Source organism: Lipotes vexillifer, unplaced genomic scaffold (assembly GCF_000442215.2).
Source record: "Lipotes vexillifer unplaced genomic scaffold, Lipotes_vexillifer_v1.1 scaffold149, whole genome shotgun sequence".
In the NCBI taxonomy this organism is placed as follows: Eukaryota; Metazoa; Chordata; class Mammalia; order Artiodactyla; family Lipotidae; genus Lipotes; species Lipotes vexillifer.
The window spans coordinates 2,174,877-2,188,358 of NW_006779962.1; the positions used below are offsets into that span (position 1 = coordinate 2,174,877).

Below are 13,482 nucleotides of genomic sequence, written 5' to 3' on the forward strand. Positions count from 1 at the left end.
TCACAACTTGCTGTGTGACCTTGTGAAAATCTCTTTGCCTCTCTGAGCTTCTATCTTCCTGTTTTAAAGAGGGGCTTCAAACCAAGTGACTGCTAATGTGCTATGTGTTCTAATATCTCATATTTTTAAATCTAAGTACACTAGATTAAAAATCCAGGCCAAGCTGTGCTGTGAAAAATTTGTGTGAACTTGTGGAGGTCAATTAATCTCTCCATGACTCAGCTGGATAAGTAACCCTGCCTACTTCCTGCACAGGTTTTCTTTTTTTGAATTAAAAAAAATCTTTTTAATTTTTTTATTGAAGTGTAGTTGATTTACAATGTTGTGCTAGTTTCTGGTTCATGGCAAATTGATTCAGTTGTACATATATACATATGTATATTCTTTTTCATATTCTTTTCCATTATGGTTTATTACAGGATATTGGATCTAGTTCCCTGTATACAGTAGGACCTTGTTGTTTATCTATTTTATATATAGTAGCTTGTATCTGCTAATCCCAAACTCCTAATTTATCCCTCCTCTACCCCCTTTCCCCTTTGGTAACCATAAATTTGTTTTCTATGTCTGTGAGTCTGTTTCTGTCTTGTAAATAAGTTCATTTGTATCCCATTTTAGATTCCACATGTAAGCGATGTCACGTGATAGTTGTCTTTCTCTGTCTGACTTGCTTCACTTAGTATGATCATCTCTAGGTTCATGCATGTCGCTGCATTTGCGTTATTTCATTCTTTTTGATGGCTGAGTAGTACCGTATTCCTTTGTATACATCCTTTTATTTTCTGAATTTCTTTCTTTCTTGTGAATTTTATTTTCTTTATTTATACAGCACGTTCTTATTAGTTATCTGTTTTATACATATTAGTGTATATATGTCAATCCCAATCTCCTAATTCATCCCACCCCCCCAAACCCCGCTTTCCCCCCTTGGTGTCCATACATTTGTTCTCTAAATCTGTGTCTCTATTTCTGCCTTGCAAACCAGTTCATCTGTACCATATTTCTAGGTTCCACATATATGCATTAATATACGATATTAGTTTTTCTCTTTCTGACTCACTTCACTCTGTATGACAGTGTCTAGATCCATCCACATCTCTACAAATGACCAAATTTTGTTCCTTTTTATGGCTGAGTAATATTCCATTGTATATATGTACCACATCTTCTTTATCCATTCGTCTGTCCATGGACAATTAGGTTGATTCCGTGTCTTGGTTATTGTAGACAGTGCTGCTATGAACATGGGGCTGCACGGGGTTTTGGTGACAATGAAATGAAACTGACGTAGAGACAGAACATACCCTGAGAATCCCAGGATGCCAGTGACTGCCTTAATATCCTATTTACAGATGAGGAAACAGAAGCCCTGGAGGGAAAGAGAGGTGGGAACAAAGGTGGGACGAAAAGCCCGGCGACTCCTCCTGGACACCATGCTGTCTTCAAGACACTGGTGACCAGTATGGACCAGTCAAGTGATCACACAGCTGGGACTCTGTCCCTCTGCACTCCAGGCAGTCCTGGAGAACCTTGCCTTGTCTTGAGGGATCGACTTGGGCATTATTTCAAAGGTGGGAGAAGGAAAGTATACAGATGATCAGTTAATCGGGTCCAGAAGTGACTTTCCAATGTGTCTCTAGTGCCACCTTTCAGGTTTTGAGGGCTGATGAACAGCAATGAACAAACAGCATTTCTGGTGAGAGAGATGTGCATAGAGTTTGAGGCCAGGGAGGTGGGAAAGCTTACCAACGAGAGGATGCTGAGCTGAGCTTTGATGAGCAAGTAGATTTTACCAGGTAGGATGCTGAGAAAGGTAGAGGGGAAAGCATACAAAGGTATGGTGGCATACACTGCGGGAAACACCGTGGCAGTTCTTCAAAAAAATAAACATAGAACTCCCATGCAATCCAGCCATTACCCTTGTGGGTATATACCCAAAAGAATTGAAAGCAGGGACTCAGGCAGATAGTGTACACCCATGTTCACAGCAGCATTATTCACAATAGCCAAAAAGTGGAAATAGTCCAAGTATCCATCAAGGGATGAATGGATAAACAAAATGTGATATATACACACCATGGACTATTATTCAGCCTTAAAAAGGAAGGGAATTCTGATCCATACTGTCAGGACAACATGGATGTATCTTGAGTACATTATGCTAAGTGAAATAAGCCAGATATAAAAGGACGAATACTGTATAATTCCACTTATATGAGGTCCCTAGAGTAGTCGAATTAATACAGGAAGAAAGTAGAGGGTGGTTACCGAGAGCTGAGGGGGTGCGAAATAGAGGGTTACTGTTTAATGGGTACACGGTTTCAGTTTAGGATGAAGAAAAAAGCTCCAGTGATGGATGGTGGTGATGGTCGTGCAGCAGAGTCTGAATGTACGTAATGCCCTTGAACTGTACACCTAAAAGTGGTAAATCTTATGTATATTTAACCACAGTAAAAAATGATTAGAAAAAATAAAATAAGAAATAAAGGAAGCTTCACCTCCCCCCCAAAAGTTGAGTAGCACAGCCAAAGGAAGGCACCCGTCCCGGAACAGTGGGTTGTGGTGGGAAAGGACTGGAGATAGACTGTCAATGGCCTTGCATGTGGGCAGAGCAGGGCAGTGTCACACAGATGGACCAAGATACAGGCTTAGTCTCAGGTGTCACAGATGGGACTTGGGGCAACTGGAGGCCCCAGGCCATTCACTGCTGGCTGAGAGCACTGCTATTTATTTGTACAATGCAATGTACAAATATCAGTGATTTTTGTAATGCTTGTGTTGTGACGTAAAATGGGTCGGAAGCCCTGTTGTACTGGACATTTGCAGTTCTTGCCTGCTATCGTGTTCCATTCTTCTTCTTCTGGATCAGGACCTCTATTTCTGCATCTTTTCCACCATCAGCCCCTGTACATCGTGGGGACTGATTCCAACCACGCCCCCTCCAAGGAGGGGCAAGGGATCAGGCCTGGCCAATCAGAGCACCAGAATCCCCCGGCCTCAGTAATTGGTGCAGAGGCAAAAGTGTGACCCAGGCCTGGCCAATCAGTGTAGGTCACAATTTCTACTCACTCCTTTGGTTGGTTCAGGGATAAGCAATGATACTGAAGTTGGACCAAAGAATCTTAATCTCCAGGCTTTTGTAGTTCCTACACCACTCCCACTGGGGTCACTAAAAGAATAGGATGTAAGAATGGAACTGATTCTGGCCATTTTGCCACACGAGGAAGAAGCCTGTCGGAGAACGGAGCCAAAACTGGGAAGCACAGCCAAGTCATGGAGAGACATACCCAATGCTGGTGACATTGCCTGATTGCCTAGATCCAGCTATGCCTGAAGCTCTACCTTTTCAATCATGTGAGCCAATAAATTCCCCTTAAAAAAAATCAAAGTCGTTTGAGTTGAGACTTGATTACATGCAACCACATTCTACTTTTATAGAATGTCATGCATTCCAGAGTTGGGACATGGGTCACATGTCTGCCTCTGAACCAGTCACTTTGGCCATGGTTTGTGAGATATGCTGATTGGCCAGGCCTGGATCACTCGACCCTCCCTGGAGTCCAGAGTCATGCTCCCACATTGTTCCCTAATTCAGTCACCACTGAGCACCCCCCTCACCATCACGGGTGCCAGCTGTCTGGCACGGGTGCCAGCCATCTTACCGTGCTCGGATCCCGAATGTCATATTCGGAGGGAGAGAGGGCGGTTCCTTCTTGAGGCGCCGGTCATCCTGGTCACTGATGCGGATGTCATTGAGCTGACGGTAATGGAAATTCTCCCGGGCAGTTACCAGGCCAGCTTTTACTGCCCCACGGTTCATGGCGATATAATCCCGGCTCAGCTCATGGGGGCAGGTAGGCTGCTGTTTAAATACATTCCAGTGTCCAATGGCTGAGGGCAGGGAGAGACAGAGCCATGGCATGGAGATCAGTCTGGGAAGTAAAGCAATCCGTGGCATCTGACGGAGAAGAAATTGGGGCACGAATACCTTCTCATTAACCTGTTGCAGCCTGTTGGGTGACAGCCCTGCTTGGCCCCGTGAAAGGGTGGGGTCAGGATTCCCAGCGATTCTAGGCGATGCCTGAGCATCCTTCATGGAGCTGGGTTTGCCTGGCCTTGACCTCGTTTGGGAGATCAGGGGGTTGGTCACGAGCCTGTCTACGCTTGCAGCTCAAAAGGTGCAGAGCACAGACAGTCTTGCCTGGGGACAAGGTTCCACACTGTCTGGGGCCTTTGCTATCTCCCTGACACCTTAGACCAGGACCCTTCGTGGTCCTGCCCTTCTCGGCTAAGCAAACTGTGGTTTCCGCCAGAATCGTGCTGCAGGGCAGGCCCCTTGACTCTTTTCCTGGAGCAAGTAGCCTAGGTAGAGAGTTCAAGTCCCTTTGGGCTCCAGAGGAAGCTTGCTCACCTTCAGGGACCCCTCCATCCTGCCTCCGGATGTAGAGCCCATAATTAAAATTAATTCCAGGCAGACTGCAGCTTCTTTCCCGGGGCTTCCCAAGTTCAGCCTGTTGGGGGAAGGACAGAGAGCAAAGGTGAGCCGTGGAACCTCAGACCAACAGTATTACACTAAATTCAGTGACAGGGAGTCATCGGGTGCTTGTTTTACCCCAGGCCCTGTGGGCGACCTCAGGGCTACTAGGGTGTGGAACACGAGCCCTCCCTGAGATGAGCGCTAACTGCTGTTGGGCGTTGAGACACACCTTGGGGAAGCCTGCCTGCTGTGCTACCGCTCAGGGGCGGGTGAGGAGAGGAGTCAGGAGGACCCTCGTGGCGGGGGGGCGGTCGGGACGGAGGCCTTGAGGGAGGACGTGCGTTTGTGCAGCAGGAGAGAGAGGCGGCACGGTCCCCGCACTAAGCAGCCGTATTTGGGGTCCAGCCCAGATCTGGCAACCTAGAGCTGGAAATGATGTATCTTGCAGATGGACGGAAAGACCTGGTTCACGGAGACTCACCTGGGGCCACCCTTCAGGGAGGGGGCATCTTTCCTCCCTAACCCTTCATTCCTACTGGGGATGGCTCAAATCATCGTCACTGGAGCTGCCTCCTTGGAGGTCACCTGAGGGTGTGGGGATACGGTGACAAGGCCCACTGTCACCCTCCTGGCGGCTGGACCGCCATTCTCACTCTTTGGGTCTCTGGTCAACTCCTTAACCCTCCAGAAGGGGTTTGTAGGGATGAAATTGCTCTATCATCAACCACATCATTTCCCCCATTGTACAGGTGGGGAAGCTGAGACCCAGAGTGGCGGGGTCACGATCCACGGCTCTGAAAGGATGGGGCTGGATGTCAAATGCAGTTGTGTTTGGCTTCGGGGTGAAGCTCTTAAGCATGATGCTGCACTGCCTCTCTTTAGACTAGCAGCTCCTTGAGCTCAGAGGTCCTGTCCTGTACGGTGCTTAGATCGTTGCTCTTCATCAATGGACACCTGCTGAGGTCTGTGCTCCAGACACAGCACTGGGTTCTTCATATGCCTCTCCTTAGTCCTCACAGCTGCCCTGTGAGGCAGCCCATCACTGCCCCCATGTCTCAGATGGGGAAGCTGAGGCACAGAGAGGTCAAGACAGGTTGCACGAGGCCACACGGGACAAGAAGTGGCAGAGCTGAGATTTGAACCCAGGCTGTGTCTCCAGCCCACATTCAAATCCACCTGCTAAAGAGATACCAGCCAGGTGTGTGACGCTCCCGGTACCATCAGGCCCCTGGGGACCATGGACCTTACTGAGCTGGGTGGGTGCAGCTACTCCTCCCACCCCCACGGGCCCCAGGCAGTGGGATCCCAATTGCAGGGTGTTACATCTCCCAGGACATTCCTGGCTCTGGCCTCACCAAAGCCTGTCCAGAGAGTCTGGTGGCTCCGGGCTCACCCTTTCTCCTTTTCCCATCAATCTCTCTCCCCTTTTCTCTGGCTCCCGGAGACCTGGGCGCATAGAGGTGGATGATGAGGGACCACCCATAATGGCTCATCACTGTCTTGGAGGAAACCCCTCCCTTGGGCTGGCAGTCCGGGCCCTGCACCCTCCAACCCCATCCACCTCTGCAGCTTTGCCTTCCTGGATACTCCACGTGGTCCTGAGATTTAGGCACAATAGACCACTCCCCACCCCTGAAGGGTCTGCCGGAGTCCCGGCCTCTTTTGCTCCTGGCCTGCCCCTCCCCTTTCTGGTTCTTATTCTTCAAGCTCTCTGGACCCCTCGGGCTCACTGTGGCCTCTCCCTCATCTGGGTCTGGTAACACTCACTATCCATTCTATTCATTTGGGACTTAGAACTGAAATGACCTTCTCAGTTTCCAGGAATGCACATGCTGGGCCAGCCTGCCTGGAATATAATATCCTACACAGCCTTCTAATGGCTTCTACTGACTTCTTTTTCCTGGTGGCACATAACAGGTGTCCTATAAATGCCTGAGATTAAAAGCCACTTCCTTTGGGAAGCCCTCCCGGGTTGCCCTCAGTACAGGCAAACTTCCTTGTCTATGGCACCATAGGGCCCTGAGCTCCGCCTTTAGGGCACTTTCAAAATTACGCAGGAGAACCTGCTTCAGCATGGACGGGCCGTTACAAAATGGTGCTCAGTGAAGAAGCCAGTCACAAAGGACCACATATTGTGTGATTTCATTTACAAGAAATGTCCCGAATAGGCAAATCCATAGAAACAGAAAGTGGATGAGTGGTTGCCCATGGCTGAGACGGAGAGGGGAATGGAATGATTGAGGGGTGATGGTTAAGGGGTATAAGGCTTCTTTGGGGGGTAATGAAAATGTTCTAAAATTGATTGTGGTGCTGGTTGCACAATCCTGTGTATATGCTGAAAGCCATTGGATCGTATATTTTAAATGGGTGAATTGTATAGTATGTGAATTATATCTCCGTAAAGCCATTAAAGATTGCAAAGTAGTGTAATTAAGTCATTAATTGTGTGATGATCAGTTTAACGTCTGTATCCCTCGGTAGACTGTCTGCTAAGCCTTTCCTCCCTTTCCTCCCTTTCCTTCCTTCCTTCTTTCTTTCTTTCTCTCTCTCTCTCTCTTTCTTTCTTTCTTTCTTTTTCTTTCTTTCTTTCTTTCTTTCTTTCTTTCTTTCTTTCTTTCTTTCTTTCTCTCTCTCTTTCTTTCTTTCTTTCTTTCTTTCTTTCTTTCACTTTCCCCCTTCCTTCCTTTTAAGGTTAATTATTTTTAAAATAGACTTTATTTTTAGAGCAACGTAAAGTTCACTGCAAAATTCAGCAGAAGGTACAGAGATTCCCCACATGCCACATAGCTTTTATTCTCAACCCTCTCTTTCAAAGAGATCAGCAGACATCAGATGCTAGTAAAGAGGGGCTGAACGAGTGAATGAATGAATGAACTGCCTCCTTGGAGACTCTGGTAGTTCTCTCCTACACACTGCCTCATCCTTTTTCTCCCTCTTCCTTCTCATCTCAAATCCCAGGCCTTTACCTCCCTCGAGAGCTGAGAGTTCTGAGTTTCAGGTGGGGAGCCCTGGCTGGGTGGTTTGTTTGGATTTCCTTCCGCGTGATTCACTCTGAGCTGCAGACAAAGCCCTGGCTCCTCATTTGTTTATGAAAATGATCTGGCCTCTCCGGTGAGGTGACGGCAAGGGAAGTTAATTAAAATGTGACTTCTCCGGGAGAGGCCCCGCCTCCCTCTGGCAGGTGCAGGTGGGCAGAAGTCCAGCTCGCGGAGGAACGACAGACTCAGCGGCTGCCACTGGGCGGGGCCTGGCGGTGAAGGAGGCACGGAAGCAGGTGGGTGCCTCAATCTCCACGCTTTTTAGTGAGGGTTGCCTAGGAAGCAACGACGGCCAGAAATACTGAAGCCTTGGGCTGCAAAGGTCATCCCAATGGGAAAGTCGCTCATTCGTTCGCTGCACAAATATTTATTTTGTATCTCCTCTGCACCAAGCTCTGTGCCAGGAGTTCTAAGGTGAACAAAGCAGACACATACTGCCCCCTGCCCTTATGAAATTCCTTATCTTGCTAAAAGGACAAACTGAACAAGTAATGACAACCAAGGCCACCAGAGGGTTTGATAGGGGAGCACAGACTGCCTCGAGCTCTAAAAATGTGTGAGTCTATAGAATGAGAGAAGGTATTTGCAATACATATATCTGACAAAGGGCTGTTATTCATCATATATAAAGAGCTGCTACAAATCAATAAGAAAAATGCGGACGATCCTATAGAAAGACGAGCAAAAGACTTGAATAGGCACTTTATTAAGGGGATGTCCAAGTGGCCAGGACCCATATGTCAAGGTGCTCAACCTCTGAGAAGTACAAAATAAAAAACTCGATGATATTGGTAAAGACATGAACCGGAACACTCATGCTCTTGGTGGGAATGTAAACTGGTACAACCACTGCGGAAAACTGTTTGGCAGTATCTGTGAAAGCTAAACATACGCTTACTGATAACCCAACAATTCCCTCCTGGACACCCAACAGAAATGAGTGCCCAAGTCCACCCAAAGAGATGTCTGAGAATGCTCGTAGCAGCTCAGTTCGTGATAGCCAAGCACCGGAAACTACCCAAATGGCCATCCCAGGTGGATCAAAAAAAAAAAAGGTGACATATTCATTCAATACAACACTCTATAGCGGTGGTTCTCAACTGGGGGCAATTGTGCCCCCGCCCCCCCCCCCCCCCCCTGTCACAGCTAGGAGGCAGTACTACCCTCCCTCCAGTGGGTGGAGGCCAGGGATGCTGCGAAACATCCCACAATGCGCAAGACAGGCCCCACTGCCAACAACAGAGTCATCTGGCCCCAAATGCCAATAGGTTAGGAACTGCTCGATGGCACCGGGAACGAGAGAACAGCTCTACACAACCACCTGGGTGGTTCTCACACAAATGTGGGACAGAAGGAGCTGGACACACAAGGCAGGCACTGCTCCATGCAAATAAAGTTCAAACACAGCATGACTAACGTCTGGTTTCAGAAGTCGGGAGGGTGGGTACCATGGGGATGGGGACGGTGGCTGCAAGCAGCACAAGGAGTCTTTGGGGGCACTGGTCCTGTTTCCCGACCTGATGTGGGTGCCCCTCACACCCCGCGGTCCTGCCCGGCCCCCCGCCCGCCCTCCCTCAGAGCGCATCCGTCAGCAAGGCGGCCACGTGTCGCAAGAGCGGTGGGGTCCTGATATTACCGTCAAGCTTGAAATTCCACCCTTGGCAGTTTGATCCTTTAGGTTCGGGCCGTGTGTCTCACAGTCCCTGCGTTAACATGTGAACGCCCTAGAGGAGCAGTGCCCAACGAGATAGGCCGACTGGCCCCGCCCTGGTGCCACCACCACCGACCACAGCAACACTGTAATCATGGCGACCGTGGGCCAGGCTCCACGGGGGCGCTTCACTGCCCCCCAGGGTACCACTAACGCGTAAAGCAGCCCTGGAAACTACACGGGTTTTCGGGTGGGAAAGGGAGGTCCAGACAGCTGTAGGGGCTTGTCCGCCCAAAGCCTCCCAGCTAATGAGTGGCCAAGGGTGGATTTGAACCCACATCTGACTCCACGCAGTTTTCGCCGCCTCTTGGCACTTAGCAGCAACTGCCCGGGACTCTCCATTGTTTTGTCCTGTGCGCGGACTTCAGCTCTGCAGGCTGGATTTTGCTCACGCATAACAGGTGCATCTGACTTGTTCGCACGGTGCCCTCCACACCCACAGAGGACGTAAGTAGCCTTCTGCCCAGGAGAGCCCCAGCGACAGGCGGCCGTTTGATGCACAGACTGTGCGTTATGGGAAGAGCTGTCATTTCAGTGACCTGGACACGGGATGGCTGAGTCGTGCCTGGGTCAGGGCTGGAGAGGAGAGAAGATCCAGATCTTGGATTGGCATTTTGGGGAGAGAGCCGACATGAAGAAAATTCCAGTGGGAGCAGGAGTGCTGAGGCTTCTCCCAGGGGCTCCCTGGAAGCAGCAGAGAGGATCCAGCCAGAGGTGGGAGGGCCCAGCACCGACCCTGGGCTTCCCTCCCCAGCTTGTCCAGAGGGGCTTTCTAGAAGCCTACAGAGAATAGCTGCCTGACAGAGGAAACTACAGGTCTCTGGGCACCTCAGGGACCAGCTAAGGACCGATAAACAGGTGCTCAGAGGAGCTTCTGACCCTGAACTTCTAGGTGCAGGCAAACTGGCTGTGAAACTGAGGAGATGTGACCACGAATCTCAGCTTTGATTGGCCACCCGAGTCCCACAGGTAGCCTGCCCCTCCAGCCCACAAAAGGATGAGAGATGGCTCTCAGCTGGAATGTCCAAAGTTTCTGGGGCAGATGGCACAGTTGTGGGGTCCTGTGAAGGCTGAGAGTGCCCTCCCTGCCCAGGGATCCCTGGGAACCACCTTGTTCCCTTTACTACAGAAGTAAAGAAAGAAACGAGGAAGAGAGTGAACATTAATTGGGCACCTCCTACGTGCAAGGCTCACGTTATGCCCCGTGACCTCATTTAGCAAACACTTTTATTGAGCACTCACTGCGTCCTGAGAGCTTCACCCCGAACTCTGCCAACCTCACTGGGAGGTTGGGAAAACCGAAATTTAAAGAGGTTCACACTTGCCCCAAGGCACCCAGGTAGTAAATGGAAGGGCTGGCATTAAACCCAGCCCTCTGACCTCATAGCTCTGTGCTCACCTACAGTGGCCCCTCACAGCATCTCTATAACGGAGCCCACGTGGTCACCACGAGACAGAGGAGGAAATTGAGTCTCAGAAAGGGATGGGATGGTGGATCCCTTTCAGCCCCCAGATGCAAGCCCTCCCTGTTTCTTATGGCTGAATTCTAAGACACCTCGTGCACATCCTCAAGGTCTTTTCAGAGGCATACCTGAGCTTTGCACAAAGGGGAATTGTGAGATATTGGAAGCTATTCAAATCTGGCCTACTAGCTGGAATCCCTTGTTGTTGAGGTGTTAGAATCAAGAGGCCAATGCAGGAGAAAAACCCCAGCTCTGAGTCTGGCCACCCCGCCCTTCTCAGCTGCTTTCAGACTGTGCCTTTTTCTGAGTTTCCTCTGTCACAAAGTGGCTTGGCTAGCATACAGCTCTGGGTGACAGCTGTCCCCATCAGCAGACAGCTTCATTAAACCTCATTAAGATGTCATCCCTCGCTGCCTTATTTCCCGTCTCTCAGCTCTAATTAAAACCATCTCGCTCCCTGTCCCAGGGGGTCCTGGGATTCTCTGGGCTCCTTCTGCACGGCAGCTCCCTCCACTACCCAACATCGAGGAACAAGCCTTGGAAACCTGCAGGGGGAACTGGGTCGGGCAGGCAGCCCCTGGCCCGGAAGTCCTCTTGGAGCAGCCCGTCACCAGCATCAGGACCGCTGGGGCTTTCCAGAGGCAAGTACCAGTGGCGTTTCCCACTAAAGTCACCTGAGACCCAGGAAGGAGGACCCCTATCCCCAGAGCCGCGCCAGAGCCCATTTTCCTGGGACAACTTCAGAACAAGTGACCCAACCTTGCAACTCCGATCTAATGATTTCCCACCTCATATACTTTTAAAAAGTCTTAACTTGCCCCCATTTCCCACCAAAGAGGTGAAAATGGGTGAAATTAACTGGCTTGGTTTCTTGGACCGTCTGAACTGGATCTCACTCTGGACAAACGAGCTGGTGGTCATCTCCAAGATGGGTTTTGGATCTGTCTGGGAGCTTGATGCCTGGGCTCTAGACCAATCTTAGGTGTTCCTGTATGAAGACTAAGCCCCATAAAGGAAGCACTCCCACCTCCTGGCAGCCACAGAAGAGTGTAGCCCATTTAACCCTCTCGTCCAGAGTCTAAACTAAATGTATGTTTGCTCGACAGTTGAGAAGCCTCCACTCGCTTTCCCACATCCTATTAAAGCGTAGTTCCATGAAATCCCACAGTTATTGCCTGGTAGTTATTAAATAAATATCTGTATACGGCTCTGCCCACGCACGCACATGCACACATGTCCCATCTCGCTCATGGAGGGGGAGTTCATTATTATAAAACAACTTAAGACCCTCGAATGAAAAGCACAATATAAATGCAAATTGTGATCATGATTAGCATAGAGGATATTTATTTATTTCCATAATGAGAACGTCAGATAAACAATCATGTGAAATAAGGTGCATTATGCATCAAAGGACTCCGGCGTTGTCTCAGAAGCTGGATTCTTTGAACGATGTGCATTGTGTGAGTGGCAGTTGAACATCGCATAATGATACTGAAAAGCCACACACCAGAAGACCACATCCATATATGATCAAAGGCATATAAAATAACATTAAGTGAAAAAAAAATCAGCAGGATTCAAAAATTTACATACACTATTGTTACAACCATGTAGAAAAAATTCATTGAAAAAATACTGGAAGGAAACCTAACAACGTAAGTGACTGTGTGAGGATGTGTCCTTAGAGGTGCAGCCTTTGGGCAGGGGCAGGGTGTGTGTGTGTGGGGGGGGGAGCGCGGGTGATGGGTACTGAGATTTTACTCTTCTAATTAAAAAAGTCAAAAGGCAGAGTTAAAGCCAAAGTTTCTATTTCCTATACTCCTGCCAAGGGTCAAAGTTAAGGTTTTTCTTCTATGTCATCAAGTTTATAATGGGGGCTGAGCTGGCTGCCGCTGGGTCAGGGGAGGAAAGGGAGGGGAGGGGAGAGCCGCAGGTCCAGCAGGAGGATACCGGAAACTAGCCTGTTAATGTCACAGAGCTGAGACCTCGCTCTGCCACTTCCTGTGTGACCTTGGGCAAGTCACTTGAATCGTCTGGTCCCCTTTCCTCACCTGTAAAACCTCCCCAGACCGAGGATTGGAGCCCAGTATCCAGTGGCCTCTGTTACTGCTGTCATTGTCGGTATTACTAGAGCAGCTCACCAGCTCAGGACAAGGGGAGCCCCAGGCAGTGCAGACACTTCTCCAGGCCCCACTGCGCCTGCCCGGCACACCACTCGGCCGGGCCCTGTCTGGTCCCCACGACCCAGGGCTGCCTGTGTTTTGCCACCTGCCTGGCTTTTCCGTCCTCCCTGGGGCAGCCCTGGCTCCCTCGGTGCTGCCAGAACCGTTACTGCAGCTGACGTATGGCCCTTGCCGCGTGAGGCAGTCACGGTGACAGGGCCCCGGCGTTCTCTCCCCTCCCCCTCGACAGCTTGAAACCCGCTCCTTCATTTGCATTTACATGATCTCGCTGTGCAGCTTATGAGATCGAGAGATTTATTTGCTACTTAGCTTGATGTTTGATTACACTCCGAGAAGGCAGCGGGCAGCAAAGTGCGCGGATGCCTCGCTCTGAGCCCGCGGCCTCAGGGGGCCAGTAACTCAACCGCAGATTTAGGTGAATGAGGGGAAACGCACAGCCTTTCGAAAAAGACAAACACGAGAGGTTGGAAGGAACAAACACCATGATTTGGATTTTTTTTTTTTTTCTTTTAAAAAAGCAATGGGGGCTTCCCTGGTGGCACAGTGGTTGAGAGTCCGCCTGCCGAAGCAGGGGACACGGGTTCGTGCCCTCGCCCCGGAAGATCCC

At 49.8% G+C, this 13,482-nt stretch overlaps 1 protein-coding gene across 2 annotated transcripts in view; it reads right to left on the reverse strand.

The window, feature by feature from the left end:
* CFAP77 (cilia and flagella associated protein 77) overlaps positions 1–13,482 on the reverse strand; it is a 138,814-nt gene that overhangs the window by 55,577 nt on the left and 69,755 nt on the right. The window contains exons 4-7 of one of the 2 annotated variants that reach the window (XM_007453109.1): positions 6,567–6,575; positions 5,111–5,125; positions 4,412–4,511; positions 3,663–3,891 (exon numbers count right to left, since the gene is read on the reverse strand). In XM_007453109.1, coding sequence (XP_007453171.1) covers positions 3,663–3,891; positions 4,412–4,511; positions 5,111–5,125; positions 6,567–6,575 — 353 coding nt within the window. The remainder of the gene's footprint in view (positions 1–3,662; positions 3,892–4,411; positions 4,512–5,110; positions 5,126–6,566; positions 6,576–13,482) is intronic. The other variant, XM_007453110.1, reaches the window with a different exon arrangement.